Source organism: Bos grunniens, chromosome 19, assembly GCF_055505025.1.
Source record: "Bos grunniens cultivar Pamir isolate PY7600 chromosome 19, Bosgru_T2T1.0, whole genome shotgun sequence".
Taxonomy (NCBI): domain Eukaryota; kingdom Metazoa; phylum Chordata; class Mammalia; order Artiodactyla; family Bovidae; genus Bos; species Bos grunniens.
The window spans coordinates 22,922,020-22,941,973 of NC_141183.1; the positions used below are offsets into that span (position 1 = coordinate 22,922,020).

The window sequence follows — 19,954 nt, forward strand, 5'->3', positions numbered from 1 at the left end:
ATTCCGTCCAAAGAAATCCCAGGGCTGATCTTCAGAATGGACTGGTTGGATCTCCTTGCAGTCCAAGGGACTCTCAAGAGTCTTCTCCAACACCACAGTTCAAAAGCATCAATTCTTCGTGCTCAGCCTTCTTCACAGTCAGATTTCGTAGGGTCCTGGAAATCTGTGTCTACCCAGACTCCCTGGTGGGGATAGGGCAATTAAAGTAGACAGCATCAGCCAGGCTCAAAAGGACACCAGTGAGGCTGTGAGCAGGTGGCAGTGATGAGAGCCAACCTGGACAGGCAAAATGGAGCAGGACGAAGAACCACCTGCTTGGCTTCCTTAGCTCAGGGATGGAAATCCTGACCAGGTTCTACTGTTTGTCACATCCAGTTTTAAGACTACTTCAAGTGACAGAGCTGGAACCCAATGACCCCAAGAGACAAGCAGTGTGTAAAAGAAACCTCAGGGTGGGAAGATCAACTTTTGTAATCCAAGATAAACCCAATTTTGAGTAAAGCGTGATGTTATTGATTCTTTTGTTTTAAACTGAAGCAGGGCTTCCCTGGTGGCTCAGATGGCAAAGAATCTGCTTGCATTGTGAGAGACCCAGGTTCGAACCATGAGTTGGGAAGATCCCCTGGCGTAGGGAATGGAACCTGCTCCAATATTCTTGCCTGGACAATTCCATGGACATAAGAGCCTGGCAAACTATAGTCCATGGGGTGGCAAAGAGCTGGACAGGACTGAGCACACAGACATAGCTGATTTACAATGTTGCACTTACATCTACTAAACCCAACCTCCCACTCTATCCTTGATTCTTTTCAAAAGAAAAAAATGCCCTTTAAAATAGTGTTTTACTCTACAGAGAAAAAATTCAAAAAGAAACTTTATGGACCAATAAGAAGGGATATTTTTGGTCTCTAAGCACCCTGGGCACGGCAAAAGACTCCTTTTGCCTGTTTTACATATTCTTTTGCCTTTTTACATATTCTTTCAAATGTAAATCATTCATAAAGAAACAAAAGTACATTATAACATGTTATCATTATCATAGTATGATTAATTAATAGAAATAAGTCCACGAAAACTACCCAGAAGCCCTTTGCATAAATCCACTAAGCTCACCAGCACACCACAGTTTAAAAAGCACTTCTATGCATTTTTTCATTTACTATGAATATCATTTTACAGATCATTTTACAGATCAGGAAACAAACTCAGAAATCAGAGCGATAGGCCCAATCTCATAAACAAATGGAGCCAATACTCACAAGATCTCTGACTAAAATATCTCAATTTTTTTTTTTTTCAGAGTATCATTTTTAAGAACTGTTGTTCTGGTTACTAACAGAGAAGGCAATGGCACCCTACTCCAGTACTCTTGCCTGGAAAATCCCATGGATGGAGGAGCCTGGTGGGCTGCAGTCCATGGGGTTGCTAAGAGTCAGACACAACTGAGCGACTTCCCTTTCACTTTTCACTTTCATGCATTGGAAAAGGAAATGGCAACCCACTCCAGTGCTCTTGCCTGGAGAATCCCAAGGACGGGGGAGCCTGGTGGGCTGCCGTCTATGGGGTCGCACAGAGTCAGACACGACTGAAGCGACGCAGCAGCAGCTCTGGTTACTGATGCAGAAAGTAGGCCGAGGCCAATGGCAGGCTTCAAAGTTGGTGATGGCTAATAGAAGAATAAGACTTATAACTTCACAATATTCTAAAGAAATCACAAAGAAAGAACTGAGAAGTGGGAAGCAAGAAGTTTACAGACATTTAAAACGACTCAATTCAACCCACGGAAATTACATTTTCCCCTGCTTCTATTCCTGGTTGGGTTTAGAAAGATATGTGCTCTGGCTCAGTTAAAGGGTCATTTAAAAAACATTCTTTAGTTAAAAAAAAATTTTTTTAACCAAAACTTTGTAAAATCAAAGGTCATGTTGGGACTATATCCTTCCAGCTAAAGCCAGAGAGATACAGGGTTGGCCATGTACTAGGCTCCTATGTGACCACCTGATGCCATGGCCAGCTCCCAGAACTGACATCTCTGTACTTAGTCAAGCAGCGTGCAGGCTAATGGGCCTTTAATACACGCTTCCTGGTGACAAACCTCCCTATTCGATGATTTCACCTATACACGTGGGGTGTCTAAAGCCAAAGTTCAACAGCCATTTGTGGAGGGTGCCGCTCAAAGCCCAGTGATAAAAAAGAATTGTCGCTATTTAGTCTCTAAGTCGTGTCTGACTCTTCTGTGACCCCATGGACTGTAGCCTGCTAGGCACCTCTGTCCATCGGATTTCCCAGGCAAGAATACTAGAGTGGGTTGCCATTTCGTCCTCCAGGGGATCTTCCCAACCCTGGGATTGGGACCTGGATGTCTGACAAACAGACTGCTTACCACTGAGCCACCAGGAGAGCTTATACAACAGAATATGGGAGCCAAAATTCCTGGGCCTAAGAAGGGCTTCCTTGGTGGCTCAGATGGTAAAGAATCTGCCTTCAGTACAGGAGACCCAGGTTCAATCCCTGGGTCGGGAAGATCCCCTGGAGAAGGGAACGGCAAACCACGCCAATATTCTTGCCTGGAGAATTCCATGGACAGAGGATTCTGGCAGGTTACGGTCCATGGAATTGCAAACAGTTGGACGCGACTAACACTATAGAACACTAAGAAGGCCCCAGAGAGCTGTCAGAGTCTCATTCACTCTCTACTTTCACCTATTTTGAAAGATGACACAACTTCTTCGCTTGATTCAGAGTCCAGAGAGCTCACCGTCACACTGTAGAACTCCTCTCTTCCACCTTTTCAAAGGTTCCTGAATCTTTTCCTCACCCAGTTTAGCAGCAGGGTCCCTTGTGATAACCACTCCCTTACACACCCCCTTACCTCCCTTGCCTGACTCTCCCTCATGGTCACACATGCCTACAAAACGCTAACCTGGGTAATTAAACTCTGCCCCGACTCAGGACTGGCAGAGACGCAGCTGAACACACGTCGAGCTGATGAATCTCACTTGAAACATGTGGCCCCTAAGCTGGAGTGAGCCTTCTGTGTCACTGGTCATCGCAGCACACTTCCCTCTTTCACTCACTCACCCGTGCGCCCAGATGGCCAATTCATGCCCTCTTCTGTCCTCAAATCTCCCTCTAACTCCTTACCCACATTCACAGCAGATGTCCTTGCTTTCAAACTCACCAAGAAAATAGAACCACAAAAACAAAAAAACAGAAGAAACTTTCCACACGCTCCCATCACTACACCCACCTACTCACTTGCTTCTTTGCCTATATGCTCAGTCATCCCTCCTGCTACCCAGAAGAACTATCTGAATTCTTACCTAAGATCAACCCTTGACCTGTGGATCAGATTTCATTCCTTTCTGCCTCCCTGAGGATTATCCAGGCAATCTCCCTTCTCTACAGGATCATTCCATCAGCATACAAACAGATGTTGAAATCTCTCCCATCTTGGAGCATGGGGCAGGGGGATCAGCCCTCAATCTCATATCCTCCTCCAGCAACCGTTCCGCATAGCTGCAGCCCTCTCCCCTTACAGCAAACTCCCTAGATGTCTACCGCTGTCTTCATCAAGGCCTCTCCTATTCCCGCATGCTTGAACCCAATCCAATCAGACTTTCGCGTCACCCTCTCCTCCGCACTCCACTAAAACTACTCAGAAGGGTAGTTTGTGGATCCTCAAAATGACTCTTCGTGTTGCTGAGACCAGTGTCATTCTCAGCCTTCAGCTTAGCTGACCCACCTGCAGCACAGGCCCCAGGTGCTCACTGACTATCTCGGACTTTTCCCATTACTCTCTCCGCGTTCCTCCTTTCTCCCTCACTCCAGGCCTTTTCTCAGCTTCCTCTGCCTTAGTACTCTCAATGCTCTGGCCTCTGCTATAGGAAGGACTCACGCCCCAGACTTCTCCTCTCCTTTAATGAACTCACTCCCCAGGTGGTTTCACCCCAGCATGTAGTTCTCAAAATTCTTCAAATTCCCCTCTCTAGCCCACACCATCCCCCTGAAGTGCAGAGTCTCAGAGCCAATCGCCAATCCATGATTTACCCTCAGGTCTCAAACTTGACATTCAAAACTGAACACCTACAACTTCCCTTGTGGTTCAGTGGTTAAGAATCCACCTTCCAATGTAGGGGACTCGATCCCTGTTCAGGGAACTAAGATCCCACATGGTGTGGGGCAAGAAAGCCCTCGAGCTACAGCTAGAGAGAAGCCCACGCATTGCAACTAAGACTGGAAGCAGCCGAACAGATAGATATTTAAAAGCAAAACAAAAAAACAAGATCGATGGAACACTGATCTTTCCCCAAAGCTGCTGTGACCCACGCATACACCATACACCCAGTTCACTGCCCTAGCCTCCCAAGTGCTCTCCCTTGGCCCCTCTGTCTTCCTGTGGTCTTTCTCAACACAGGGTCCAGTGACCTTTTCAAAAGGTAGATCAATGCTACTTCCATGTTCCCATCCTCCCCGCAACCCAGTGGCTCCTCATCTCACACGGACTAAAACCTGAAGCCTTCACAAAGTCCTTGGCTACTCTTTCATGGAATCTAGCTTCCTGACCTCCATGTCCTGTCGCTTGTCCCATCGCATATCCTGGTCTTGCCACAGCGGTCTCCCTGCTGTCCCCAATCTCAGGGCCTTAGCATCTGCTGCTCTCAATGCCTGCTTAGTGCATTCCCTCAGTTTCTTCAGGTCTTTGCCAAACTGTCGCTTTATCAGTAAGGCCTTCTCTGACCCTACTTTTACCCTCATCCCTGCAATTTAAGTATTTCCTCATCCCCACCCCAGTACACCCCATCCCCTATCTCTGCTTCGTATTTCTCTAAAGCATCTATATACTATGTGTTTATATATATATATTTTTTGCTTGTTTTCTTTATACATACACACACATATATATTTTTTTCTATTAACTTATTTTCCTCAGTGTTCAGAACAGGATTTTTTGCCTTTTTTTTATTTATTGCTGTTTCCCTAACAAGAGAATCTGACATGTAAAAAGGCACTAATAAACCTGTCCAATGAGTATTCACTTCAGTCACTGAAGAAGAGCTTTGGTGAGAAGGGTGAAAAGGAAGAGAGACTCAGTCTGAGTATGAGGGGAAACACAAGGTACTTCCAGGCACTTACCTGCTCCCCGGCTGGGAGGGTCACGGGTTGGGGGAGGTGGCCTATTACTCTGTGAAGAGGGGGAGGCTGAGGTGGGCGGAGGAGGCGCCAGGCCTCTGGCAGGCCCTGGAGTCTTCCTATGCAAAGAATTGTGTCTCTGTGGCAGCTCGGGGGCTGACTCATTCGTGGGGCTGGAGGGTCCGTTGGGGACCCCAGGAGGCTGGCGGTAAGGCGGCGGAGGAGGAGCCAGAGACTGGCCACTTGGTCCCGATCTGACATTCACAGGGGAAGGAGGCGGCTTGACTGGGGGTGGAGCAGAAGGTCCCTCTCGACCGGGGTGAAGCCTCTGTCCAGGCGTGGGCGGCAGGGGTTTCTCTCTGTTGTAGGCCGCGGCTTTGTTGCTGTGCATAGGCAGGGGCGTGGGCGGGGCGTTGGCACGCCTCCCCGGGGGAGGTGGAGGAGGGGCAGAGGAGCTGTGCTTCATCCCGGTACTGCTGGTGGGATTGGGCCGAGAGAGGTCCGGTAACGAGGGTCTCTGCGTCCGGGGCAGCTCTGGGAGTGAGGCCCGGCTGCTGTCTGTGTCATCTTGAGGACGCCCGCTGGCTGTGGTCCCTGGAGGCCTCGGGGCAGCAGCTCGGGAACTGGGGACTTGGAGCGCTGGCTTACCAGCCAGGTTCTCTACAAATACAGCAGACAGCACCAGGTCAACAGAGCCAGGTGCACAGTGGTGAGTTATCTCCGTGTCACCCCGCCTCCTCTGTGCAACCTGCATGGCAGCAGGTACGGTGCTGGGTTTTAACCTGGTTTCAGGCTCAGGGTCCATTAGCAAATACTACTGCTACAAGTCGAACGCACTTTCATCGAATGCCTCAGCTCCCGCTTTATTCTGCTCTGTCACTCCTCCCCTGCTCCCCTCTTTGTCGCACCTCTACCGTGCTCCTGATCTCCAGAGGTCCCGCTTGGGATCAGTCCAAAATGAACACATTTGAGAAATACCCTAAGGAAGTCCTTACCACATACCTGAACTGTCCTTGGCTCCCACAGGGCGCAGCTTTGGCACTCCTCCTTGGAAGAGGCCTCCCTTGGCCTGCAGGGCAGCTGCTCCAGAACCGTAACCTCCACTGCTCCCTTTGGGCTCTGGAAAGCACACCATTAGGATTGTCATTTCATGCGTGCTCTGAGCTGGTGACCAAGTCAATCCTGAGGAGAAACCCGTCCTTCTCCCTGGGCTTTAATTTGCAAACCGCCACTGCTTTTGTCCTTCCACTGAAATAGAAAGTGAGCCTCTCTGCTCCACAGCTTCAAGTGGGCATGGGGATGAAACTTTGGGCTGTGATGAGAGAGAACGAAAGGAACGAGAAGCCAGTCTTCCTTTATTTAGGGCACAGGGGTAACCAGGATGAAGAGAGTTCTCTAAGCTCTCCTCTCCAAGTCCCAGATGATCAGGGGCTGATGGCTCTGGGACCCAGGTGTGAGCCAGCTCCCCAGAGGCCCTCCAGCAAGAACACTTGCAGCAATTAAAAAATCATTACTGGCTTCAGCTTATCAGTTTTCAGGACTGTGGTGGTTCCCTCACAGAAAAGCCAAGGATGTGCCCTAACAAGCACGAGGCATAGGAGGAGACGGGAGGCTTAAGACCCCAAGAATGTTTCTCAAAGGTCAAAAAGAAATTTCTAAGGCATTCAAAAGTACAGATGAGAAGACAGTCACAGAATACCCTAACACAAAACTCCCACCCAAGATCCAACAGTAAAAATGACAGCCAGGCCGAGTCTCCAGGCCAACCCTGGGGTCCTGGCGGTTCGCAAGGCGATGCAGCTCAGACTCACTCTCGAGGATGGGAGCGCTCCGATCGTTAACGTTGGTCACCTTCTTCAGCTTAGTGCCCTTGCAGATGTCCTGTAAGAGGGCGCCTCGACCCCGCTGCTCATCTCTACTCAGCTTAGGTGGCTCGGTGTTTGCCTGAAGGAAGAGGGAAACAAAAGTTCACCCTCAATATCCTCTTCATCACAAGTTCAGGATAAATGTCTTCAGCAAACTGGATTCCATGCAATGCCTGTCTAGCCTGATAAGGTACATGTGCCAAAAAACACCCTTCTCACACCCTTTGCTCATGCTGTCCCTTCGGTGAAGGGACAGCTCTCCCTCCTGTTTAGAGGCTTCTGATAGGAGGCCTGCACCAATCTAACAGAGTACCTATGTGCTAGGCTTGTGTCAGACGCTTTATCTGTATTGTATCACCATCATCAATGCAAACATTTACGGAGTCCCTACTATACCAGAAGCATTGTGCTAATAATAATAAGCACATTACTTTCATTATCTCATTCAAATCTTGAAACAGTCCTATGACCAACTATAACAAGAACACAAGGACAGACACCTAGATTAATGGAACAAACAGACACTCCATAAGCAGGCCCAGATCTATAGAAGAAAAAATAAAAGTATAGTTCATCAGTGCAGAAAGGATAGGTCATTAAATACACGGTGTTAAAAACTAGTGGTTAATTTTCTGGGGGATGCACCATGGGGCATGTAGGATCTTAGTTCCCTGGCTAGGGCTCAAACCTGAGCCCCCTGGAGTGAAAGCTCAGAGTCCTAACCACTGGGATGCCAAAGAAGTCCAACAAGTGGTTAATTTTCAGAAAAAAATTATAAAGTTAAATACCTACCTTAGGGCTTTACTCTGGCTGAATTAAAAATTTCAAGTGTAAAAAAATAAACCCACAGAAGTACTATATGGAAAAAAATAGGTAAGGGGAAGGACTTCTTATCAAGACAACCAAAATACAGGAAAAGACCAACAGATCTCTTTATTATAGATTATTCACTTAGGAATATAATATGCAGATAACACACTGGAAGGAGAAATTATCAGTGACAAACGTAACATATGATAGAAACAAAGGTAGTGTTCTAAATCTATATAGCATTAACAAACAAGATGACTCAGAAATCAATAGGATAATAAGCAAGAAAGATTATATAAACAGTACTGAGGTTTCCCAGGTGGCTCAGCAGGTAAAGAATCTGCCTGCAAAGCAGGAAATGCAGGAGACTTGAGTTTGATCCCTGGGTCAGGAAGATCCCCTGGAGAAGGAAATGGCAACCCACTCCAGTATGCATGCCTGGAGAATCCCATGGACAGAGGAGCCTGGCAGGCTACAGTCCACAGATAGGATCACAAAGAGTCAGACGACTGAAGCGACTTAGTGCACACACATGAACAATACAGGGTGAAGAAAGTCAAAAGAGCCAGCAAATATGAAAAGAAAAAAAAAAAACCTTCAACAATAAAAAAAATACATAGTGTAAAACAGTATTATTATCTACCTATGATATTGGTTAAGGTTAAAATTACAAAAGGAGTTTGTTAGCTTTGTCAAGGCACTGCCTGCGTAGTGCCTGGCACACTGAAGATGTTAAAAAAACGTACAGAACAAAAACCTGCCCTGTGGTGGTCACAAGATTCAGGCAAGTCTAGCACAGGACTTCCCTGGTGGTCCAGCAGTTAAGACTCCGTGCTTTCACTTCAGGAGGCACAGGTCTGATCCCTGGTCACAGAACTAAGATCCTGCATGCCACGTGTGCGAGCGTGCGTGCGTGCTCAGTCGCTTCAGTCATGTCCAACTCTTTGTGACCCCATGCACTGTAGCCCTCCAGGCTCCTCTGTCGATGGGATTTTTCCCAGCAAGAGCACTGGAGTGGGTTGCCACACCCTCCTCCAGGGGATCTTCTCAACCCAGGGATCGAACCTCCTGCGTCCCCTGCGCTGCAGGTGGATTCTTTACCCACTGAGCCACCTAGGAAGCCTACATGCCATGAGGCACAGACAAAAAATAGCACAAAAGTCTAGCACAAGAGTTCTACTTCCAGAAATTAACTTGAAGAAAATAATTGGAGCAGTGCACAAAGATAATAACAGGAAAAAAACAGTTTATAATAGCATAAAGCTGAAAGTAATCTAAAAGGTCAATCAAAAAGAACAACGAGGAGGATGCCAGTTAAGCAACTTCAAGTGCCTACCTTCACCCTTTTCTGGCTAAACTCTACTCATCTTTCAAGATTCAGCTCAGCATCATCTCTCGCCAGAAGCTTCTCTTATGGCTACCTCCTCTCCTTCGACCACTGGTGAGGTGCCCTTTTTATGGCCCCATATATCTCTGCATAGCATGGATTTTGTCTGTTGACTTACCTGTCTCACTCATTATACTGGGGGCCCTTAAAAGCAGAATCTGCTTCATTTCAGGTTGTCAAGATCACAGATGATTTTTATCTGCTTCTTTTTGCTTATCTGCATATTTCCCCTTTTAATTTTTAAATAAATTCATGTGGAGAGTCAAGCAATATATAAGCTCTTACATGGGAATTCCCTGGCAGTCCCATGGTTAGGACTCTTGCACTTTCACTGAGGGCACAGGTTCAATCCCTGAGCAAGGAACTAAGATCCCATAAGTCAAGTGGTACAGCCAAAAACAATAAAAAATGTTTTTAAAAAATGAAAATTATAAAGTATAGAGAAAATTAAAGTATAGAGTAAAATTATATGGCTTTTCGAAATTGTAGTCAGCCAAGTCTCTGACACATAGTAAGCCCCCAGTGAAAAGGCTATGAGGGAATGACTAAGAACAATGCAGCGCAGTAACCTAAAGGCTACAGGGATCCAAGGATTAACTGTGGATCTTTGAACTCTACTCTATCAAGAGCAGTTCTGCTTTTACCTACTTTACTTATTGGTCTTCCACATAAAATTTCAACTGAAAAGGGAATCCAGGGATTCCCTGGTGGCTCAGTAGCAAAGAATCTGCCTGCCAAGGCAGGAGACATGGGTTCAATCCCTGATCCAGAAAGATCCCACATGCCTCTAAGCAACGAAGCCTGGGCGCCATAATTATCGTTGCCAGTGCTCTAGAGCCCAAGAGTCACAACCACTGAGCTCACGTGCCGCAACTACTGAGCCCTCACGCCTAGAGATCATGCTCCCCAGAGAAGCCACCTCAATGAGAAGCCCGAGCACCGCAATTAGAGAGGAGACCCTGCTCACCACAACTAGAGAAAAGCCCCCACAGCAATGAAGAGCCAGCACAGCCAAAAATAAATAAGGTTTTAAAAGGGGATTCATACATATTCTCAAACAAAATGTCTAAAACCCAAAACTTAGAAGGAAAAAAAAACACAAGTTGGCAGGTCTGAGTTCTAGTCCTAGTACTGAAACAAACTAGCTAGGTAAGTCTCTTTTGGGGCACAGAGAAAGGATACACCGACCTTTATGTCACAAATAGTTTAACAGGGAAGAGACACTGATGCCACCTGCTCAAAGCTCCACTTAGACTGAACCAGGAGAGGAAAGCCAAGACAAGCCATATGGTCCCAAGAGGACTTCTCAGGAATCAGAACTAATTGAGGAAGACAGACTTTTATTCAGTCTCCATCTTCCCACACCATATGTCTTACACCAGGAAGCCCTAAGTATGCATTCAGGTTTTGAGATAGCTGAGTGGAAGGACAACCTACCTGATGAAAAGTGGGAGGAGGAGGAGGACCGGGGGGTGGAGGAGGAGGAGGAGGAATTGGCATCCTTGCCCTGCGTGCAGTTGGCACTGCTCTCTCTCCGTTTTAATCTGCAGCTTTAGGTCACTCATATACCTGCAAGTTAAGCAGAAACAAATTCAAGAGAACAACTCTGCCCTGAGAGACACTGAGTACCAGAAGAACCAGAGGCCCGGGCACGACACCAGAGAAACTAGGCACTCATCTCCTAGGCGCACCGTGATCCAGTCCTGGGCTCGGTAAATCTCCGTTAAAGGCCAGATAAAAACAATACTTTAGGCTCTGTAAACTGTCTATGGTCTCTGTTGCACATTATTCTTTTATTTTGCTTTGACAGCCTTTTACATTACTAAATTTCATTTTTAACCGCGGTTTTAGGTTCACAGCAAAAGAGCAGCAAGTACTGAGTTCCCTTAAAACCTCTGTCCCCCCAGCCAAACATACAGTACCCCACTATCTGCATCCTGCTGTGCTGCATTTGTTATAACTGATGAAGCTACACTGATACCTCATAATCGGCCAAAGCCCACAGTTTACACTGGGGTTCACTCTCTTTTTTTAATTGAACTAAATCATTTCGTTCTTTTTGGCTTTGCTCTGCGTCTTCGTTGTTTCAGGTGGGCTTTCTCTAGTTGCAGCGCTCAGGCTTCTCACAGACGTGGCTTCTCTTACGGCCAAGCACAGGTTCCAGGACACGCAGGTTTCAGTAGTCTGCGGCTTGCATCTAGAGCACGGGCTCAGTAGTTGTGGTGCATGGGCTTAGTTGCTCCAAAGGCATGTGGGATCTTCCTGGACCCGGGAGTCAACCCGTGTCTCCTGCATTGCAAGGTGGACTCTTAACCACTGGACTACTGGAAGCCCTAGGGTTCACTCACGCAGTTGTACATTTCATGGGTTTGGACAAATATATAATGGAAAAGACCCTGATGCTGGGAAGACTGGGGGCAGGAGGACCCGGGGGTGACAGCGGATGAGTCGGTTGGATAGCATCACCGATTCAATGGACATGAGTTTGAGCAAGCTCCAGGATATAGGGAAGGCCAGGGAAGCCTGGCACTCCACAGCTCATGGGGTCGCTGAGTTGAACACAGCTTAGTGACTGAACAACAAATAATGACAACTGTCCAATAATGTAGTCGGCTCTCCAGGTGGTGCTGGTGGTAAAGAACCCACCTACCAATGCAGGAAATGTAAGAGACACGGGTTTGATCCCTGAATCGGGAAGATCCTCTGGAGGAGGGCATGGCAACCCACTCCAGTATTCTTGCCTGGGGAATTCCATGGACAGGGGAGCCTAGCGGGCTACAGTCCATGGGGTTGCAAAGAGCTGGACATGACTGAGTTACACAGCACGCACGTAAACACCAATGTCATACCATACAGAATCATCTCACTTTGCTAAAAATTCTTTTATGCTCTGCCTATTCATCCCTCCCTGCCCCCGTCCTTTGAACCCCTGGCAACCACTGAGCTTTTTAATGTCTCCATAGTTTTGCCTTTTCCACAACTGTCACACTGTTGGGATCATACAGCATGTACCTTTCTCAGATTGGCTTCTTTCACTTGATAATATGCATTTCAGTTTCCTCCATGTCTTTTCATGGCTTAAAAACTCATTTCTTTTTAGCGCTGGATAACATTCCACTATCTGGATGTACCAGTTTGTTTTATCCATTCACCTCCTAAAGGACATCTGAGTTGCTTCCAAGTCTTAGAGCAATTATGAATAATGCTGATATAAACATCCTTGTGCAGGCTTTTGTGAGGACATAAGTTTTTGACTCATTTGGGTAAATATCAAGGAGTAAGAATTGATGCTTTTGAACTGTGGTGTTGGAGAAGACTCTTGAGAGTCCCTTGGACTGCAAGGAGATCCAACCAGTCCATTCTGAAGGAGATCAGCCCTAGGATTTCTTTGGAAGGAATGATGCTAAAGCTGAAACTCCAGTACTTTGGCCACCTCATGCGAAGAGTTGACTCATTAGAAAAGACTCTGATGCTGGGAGGGATTGGGGGCAAGAGGAGAAGGGGACGACAGAGGATGAGATGGCTGGATGGCATCACTGACTCAATGGACGTGAGTCTGAGTGAACTCTGGGAGTTGGTGAAGGACAGGGAGGCCTGGCATAATGCAATTCATGGGGTCGCAAAGAGTCGGACACAACCAAGCGACTGATCTGATGACTGATGGATCATATGGTAAGAGTATGTTTTGTAATAAACTGCCAGAATATCTTCTGCAGTGGCTGTATCAATCTGCAATTCTCACAAGCAACAGGTAAGAGTTCCTACTGTTCCATATCTTTGCGAGAATTCTGAATTTTGGGCATTCTAATAGGTGTGCAGTCCTGTTGTTCTAATTTGCAATTCCCAAGTGACACGTGATGTTGGGCTCTTCTCAAGTGCTGACTTGGCATCTATATTTCTTCTTTGATGATGTGCCTGTTCAGGTCTTTTGCCCACTTTTTAATTGGGCTGTTTTCTTATTGTTGAGTTTTAAGAGTTCTTTATACATTTTAGCTAATGGTCTTTTATCAGTTGTACCTTTTGCAAATATTTTCTCTTATTCCGTGGCTTGTCTTTTCATTCTCTTGATCTTTACATTTTGAAAATGTAAAAAAACGTTCTTAGTCATTGTACCATACAAAACAGATCATGGACCAGATCTGACTCGTGGGCCAAACTTTACTGACCCCTGATATAGTCACATGACTGGAATCTGATAAGGGCATAAGTACTATGTGCAAATTTAACCCATCATCAGTGGCTGAACACTTAAAACTCAGAAACTATATGGCTGTCTCCCTATTAAGAGTTTCTAAGTGTTCCTCATTTCACAAATGAAACTAAAGCCAGGGGACTCTTACCCTAAGACACTGAAGTAGGGGGCAAAGCCAAAACCAAAACTCAAGAACAATACCTCCAAAAAGTCACCCTAAGGAAATCCCACTTCTTGAACCCCTAAAAGTCAAAAGCCAAATAACTGCAGAGGTTTCGTTCTAAACTCTTTATAGGAGTGAACAAAATCTTTCTGTGAATAAAGAACACTTAAAAACTTCTCTCAATGCCCGGAGAATGATAAAACAGCAAATATTTCAGTTTCTATAAAACCAAGAACATTTGTAGGTAAGTAAAATTTAATTAAAAACATTACTGTGAATGTCTTCAAAATCCCAACTCCTCCCAGTGTAATGCCTCTAAAGGTTGTATGCCCAACAGAACTTTTTGCTCCAACCACAAAAACCTGGACACTACTCTGGCTGGGTGGCTCCCACAGGGAGAAGTGTCTGAATTCACTTCAAAGAACAAGCAGCTGACTCTCCTCTAAGGGAACTACCTCCTCATTTCTGGTTTCAAAACTAAGTCTAGTTTTCCTTTCCCAGGAATCTAACATACTAGGCTTGAGGAACTGGTCAAAATAGTAAATGCTAATAAGCAGAACATCTATCACAGAGTGTGGCGGGTGTTAAAATGAAAGAAACATATGGAGAAGAAGAAATAAACTTTCTTCTATTCAATTCTCTGGGATCACTATGACCATTCCACTCAGGTCTCCATAGCTGGCATATAGCCAGCAGCCTAACAATAGGGAAAATTATAGTCCATTCAGAAACAAACATTGTCAATTCCAGTCACCTCAGTTTCTGCCTTTTCTGGGGTTCCCGTTTTACCTACTTTGGCCATTGCCACGGCTGAAACTGTCTTCTAGAATGACCTGGAAAAGAGGTTCAGACAAGTCCCTAATTCTTCCCAGACCCACCAACCTACGTGCTACGAAATAAGAAATAACCTGAAGGAAACCTTAAATCTGATAGTGAGTGTCACTTATTAGGCAAAGCAGTAATTCTCTAGCAAGGCAAACCTTTTTTTAAAGTCACCCACTGCAAAAGACCACTAATACATTACACAGTTAAAGATACCTTTTTAAAATAGGCTCAATTCAAACTCCAATTTCAAAATAGATCCCTCAAAAAAATCACTTTTGGGAGTTCCCTGATGGCCTAGTGGTTAGGATTCTGGGCTTTCACTGCCATGACCCGGGTTCAGTCTCTGGTTAGGAAACTGAGGTCCTGCAAGCCGTGGAGTGTGTGTGTGTGCGCACACACTTTGATCAAGTGACTGTCTTTAGCGCTGACTACCAGCAGTGGCTCTCAGCCTCCCTGCTGCCTTCACAAAGACTGCAAGCATGTCACTCTCCTGTCAGGGACACGGAGTATACAGTGATGCCCTGTACAGTAAAGTATTATCACTCCCATTTTACAGGTGAGAACTCTGAAGTTCGAGGAGCAGGAGTCTGTCTACACACTACTGTAAGAGGCAGACCGACTGAGCTAAGGGCAATTCCCATGATCACTCAGGAGGAAACTGCAGAGTAAGGACTCAAACTCAGGTCTCCTTGTCCCTTTCTACCTCACTCATCACTATGAAACAAATCTCGACTGCAAGCTGGTTGGGTTTAGCAATTTTCCATTATTTTTCCTAAATAAAAACTTAACTCACTCGAAATTCCGATCTTAGTGATAGAATACAACCAGATCTCTACATTTTCCCAGACCAGACCAATTTATACAAATTTAAATTAACCCAACTTTCCTTTCCCTGAAGATTCCCCAAAGAAGTGTTATTCAAACCAACTCAAGATGGATACTACAAGCACTAACCCAATGCAGAGGGTCTGCTTTGAGAAGTGCTTTCAGTTAAGAACAAATGAAGCAAAAACAATTCATAAAGCTTTATAACAGAAAGACAAACTTTAGTGATTAACATTTAATCAGAGGACAAATCCAGGCCTTCTGGAATCACTGTCTATTGCATTTTTAAGAATCTAACACTCGTGAAGTTAAACAAAAAAGAAAAAAAGTTCATCACAGAATTAAGTCTTTCCTTTCTGATCTATTAAATTCAAACTACACACCTCACCATCTCTGTTTTTCAGAGTCCCTGATTTTCAGAAAAATTCTCATTCCTTTCTTAATCCCTTCCATCTTAAAAACCATGATAAAATAAGCTTTATACATCCTCAGGAGACAGTTTCTTTGAAATAAAGAGCAGAGAGCATTATTTTAAGTCTTCTTAATGTCAACTTTATCTTAGAATTCAGAGATAAGTCTCTATAAAACTCAAGCAATGCACTTTTTAAAAAGTGCTTTCTTCTACTCCTCAAAAGACAAAACTTATTTTTCTATCCAATTCTCAAATATTCATACATTTTAGGAGCAGGAACCCTCCTGAGGACAAGACAATGATGCTGCCTTTTAATTTGATAAATGAAGAATCCAATTTAGCTGCTTTTTTCATATATTTAAAATGATCTAAGGATATTGTAGTTACCACTATAATTTGAGGCCTTTATTCAAATGGTATTCTACTGTTATAAAACTGAGGTTTTGTTTACAAGTTATTTTAAAAAGAAAAAATAATTTTTAAAAATCTAAATCTTAATGCCATCCACTTTCATGCTGAGAGACCTCAAGTAACAGTACTTTCCTTTGATCTCAACTTTGATTACACAGTAAATTACAGTTTTTGTACCAAAGTACTGAAAAAAATTCCCCAGTGGGGAGAAAAAAATGACCCTCAATATTTTTTAAGTAGGCTATCTCCCTCAGGAAAGACTCAAGGGCCTTAGTTTCACCTTACAAGACTCAGTCATATGGATAGGAATTTAAGATGTTAACAAGAAAAAATATTTTTTGGCCACACTGCACAGCATGTAGAATCGTCACTCCCTGACCAGGGACTGACACTGTGCTCTCTTCACTGGAAGCACAAAGTCTTAACCACTGGACCACGGGGAAGTCCCTGTCTCACCCTTCTTAAACAAGTGTTTGATTCTTTAATATCCTATTAAGGGCTCCCTTGCTGGCTCTGTGGTAAAGAATCTGCCTGCCAATGCAGGGGACACAGGTTCGATCTCTGGTCCAGGAAGATCCCATGTGCCACGGAGCAACTAAGCCACCCACAACAAAGAATTATCCGGTCTAGAAATGTGAATAATGCTGAGACTGATAAACTCTGTTCCAGTGGCTTAACAAGACAATTTTTTACAATCTTGGACCTTACATTCTAGAGGAAGGAAACAAATATAATCTCATACATCAGTGATAAAAAGAATGGAAAAATGAGAATCATAAAGGGGAGTTAGGAGCAGGGGACGGTGTTGTTAGATGGGGAAGGGCACGGGCTGGGGGCCTGGCTCTCAGAAGCCTCTCCATGAGCAGCCAAGCCCTAGGAACATCTGGGGAAAGCATCTTCCGAAAAGAATTAACAAACATCAAGGAGATGGAAATGAGTTTGATGTGTTAGAGAACTGAACGCCAAGGTAACTAGAACAGGGTAAGAAGAATGGGAGGAGATGAAACCTGAGGCCTTTATCAGCCATGCTCCATATCCTCCAATTAAAAATAAATAAAGAAGAAGCCATCCTCCAAGTCCAATAGTAGTATCCTTCTCTGGACTTCCCTGGTGTACAACGGATGGGACTCTACCTGCCAATGCGGGGGACACAAGTTCAATCCCTGATCTGGGAAGATCCCACATGCCACGGGGCAACTAAGCCCACGAGCCACAACTACCAAGCCCACGCACCTCGAGCCTGTGCTCCACAACAAGAGAAGCCACCGCAAGGAAAAGCTCACACACCACAACTGGAGAGTAACTTCTGCTCGCCGCAACCAGAGAAAGCAATGAAGACCTAGCTCAACCAAAACAAATAAATAAAAATTTTAAAAGTAGTATCCTCCTCCATCCAATATGCCTATTATACCAAAGAAGTCTAAACAAACCAATAGCTTCACATCCAAAGTAAACAAGTTCCACCAGTTATCTCATGCATTAACCCCACAGACTGTACCTCACCTCTCTTTGGCTTGAGCACAGCTAGGGACCTAGGTACTAACCAAAAGCCTTCCAGGGTTAAAAGTTCCCTGCTGGGAATTTGCTTACCCGTCCACCTACCCTTCAACCTTGCACCTGAAAAGCAGCAGTCTAGGGAAGCATGAGCTCATCACCACAGTGGCACAAAGGCATCCAGTTCCCAAGCCGCAGAACCCCACATGGGAGAAGAGCCAGGAGCTCTCTGAGAGGATTCACATACCACTGCCAGAGACTAACAGCAGGAGTCAAACAGGTTCCTCGAATTACGCAAGAACTGACATCAGCAGCGAACTATGAACACGCCTCCATGTGTTCTATGACAGAATACCGTAGAGTTTCCACTAAAGTAATTTTGGTTTCTCTAAAACACAAGGCAACAGACTAGAGTAACTTTCTTGTTCTACGTCTTTTACCACCCTCCCCTCCTCCAAAAGCTTTATATAATCTAAAAGTAATCTACAGCCCTCTTCTCTCAGGGAAAAAGGTGCTCCCTCTCCCTTGAAATTCATTTCAGTCAAACCTCTGGTGAAACAGATTTCTATCATGTATGGCCATGGAAGTAATTAAAATTCCAAAGTTACTCCATGAAGGATAAAAAAAATCATCTTTCCAATGACAGGCATTTTCCATCGAGGAAATTTAACTATGCAGCAAACCTGATTGATACAACAAGTAATTAAAAAAAAAAACCTCTTTACTTCCATGATTTTTCACTGTTACAAGCAGCACACAATCCTGGAAGAAAAAAGGATGGAGGCAGAAGTGTGAGCGCGCGCGTGTGTGTTTAGTCGCCTAGTCGTGTCCAAGTCTTTGAGACTCCATGGGCTATAGCCTGCCAGGCTCCTCTGTCCACAGGATTTTTCAGGCAAGAATACTGGATGGGTTGCCATTTCCTCCTCCAAGGGATCTTTCCAACTCAGGGATCAAACCTGTGTCTCCTGTGTCTCCTGCATTTCGGACAGATTCTTCACCCACTGAGCCACCGGGAAGGCAGAAGAAAAATATATAACTTTATGATGATAATCTTTCAAACATAATTTTTCTAATAAGAATAAAATTATATATCCCAGAATTCAGCTTTTCCCCCTAATAAGACTCTTTCCTCTTGTCCCAAGTTATTTTTCAAAAGCCTGAAAAACATAAACTCAGAAGCCTACATATGCATAGACTACTTGATGTGGCAAATACCAGGTTCCAAAGGTTATGTACGATTCCCAGATACAGGGCAACACGGCAACCAAGTCCTCTCATCTAAAAGGAACACAAATCAATGAGAAGTCTACTCTTGTGTTCAATTAAATAACCAGTTGTGAAGAATGGCTTCATTAAAAAGATGGCTGCTGCTAAGTCGCTTCAGTCGTGTCTGACTCTGTGCGACCCCATAGACGGCAGCTCACTAGGCTCCTCTGTACCTGGGATTCTCCAGGCAAGAACACTGGAGTGGGTTGCCATTTCCTTCTCCATTGTAAGGCCTAACGATCTAGAACACAAAAAGAAGAGAAAGTGCCCTCTCATACTGTCAAAATTAAAAACAAACTTCAAACCACAGTACTTTAACATCTCCGAAAATGACACTGCATAAATCTAAGGCAGATTACTAGTAAATCTGTTTTTAAAGCCTGAGTCAATTCTCCATTTCAAACAACAACAAAAACCAGATTCCTGGACTTGGACAGTGAAATGATGCAGAGCAGCTCAATGCTCATAACTAATGTTTCCTCCCCACCCACACATCCCAGGAACCGGAGGGTTTAGAAATGGTGGCTAAAAAAAATGCAGTCACACGAGGCCAAAGTTATTACCATTTGCCAGTATTTAACTTACAGAAGAGAGGAGTTAATCAGATGAAGGACACATTCTAATTTAGAAATCCAGACCAAAGCTAGACAGACTAAAACACAGCCAGAATACAAAAGCAACTCAGGATAGCAATAAATGGTTTAGAAGGTCCTTCTAAAACAGAGCTTCCAAACTTGCCTGAAGAAAAAACACATCCTAGGGCATGTTTAACAAACACACACACAAAGATTTCTGGGCCCTAATCCAGACCTACTAAAATCAGGAAAAAAAAAGTTTAAGGCATAAATTTTTAAAAAAAGAGAAAATGGGAAACGAGACAACATAAAGAGAGGTATCAACAAAATTTTGGAAGCTGGACAGCAGATGCACTAATGATAAATAACTTCACAGAAAGGAAAAAACCAAATGCCTGCAGTGGAAAGAAGCAAGCAGATTTCTACCACAGAATCTCAGAAAAGGCTCAGAAACTGGAGGCATCCAGTACGTCTGGAGAAAGGGGTGTAGGAGGGGCTAAAAGAGAACTGGTTGAAAGTCTGTGTAACATACCTGTGGCTAATTCACGCTGATGTGTGGCAGGGGCCAACACAATATTGTAGAGCAACTGTCCTCC

At 44.7% G+C, this 19,954-nt stretch overlaps 1 protein-coding gene across 7 annotated transcripts in view; it reads right to left on the minus strand.

The window, feature by feature from the left end:
• The window catches only part of WIPF2 (WAS/WASL interacting protein family member 2), a 41,085-nt gene that overhangs the window by 9,447 nt on the left and 11,684 nt on the right, over positions 1-19,954 (minus strand). For 5 of the 7 annotated variants that reach the window (XM_086357778.1, XM_086357779.1, XM_086357781.1 and 2 more), the window contains 4 exons: positions 10,633-10,764; positions 6,945-7,077; positions 6,136-6,252; positions 5,137-5,793 (listed from right to left, as the gene is read on the minus strand). In XM_086357778.1, coding sequence (XP_086213904.1) covers positions 5,137-5,793; positions 6,136-6,252; positions 6,945-7,077; positions 10,633-10,695 — 970 coding nt within the window. In that variant the 5' untranslated portion in view covers positions 10,696-10,764. Of the gene's footprint in view, position 1; positions 183-5,136; positions 5,794-6,135; positions 6,253-6,944; positions 7,078-10,632; positions 10,765-19,954 lie in introns of those variants that run through there. The other 2 variants (XM_086357784.1, XM_086357777.1) reach the window with 2 other exon arrangements.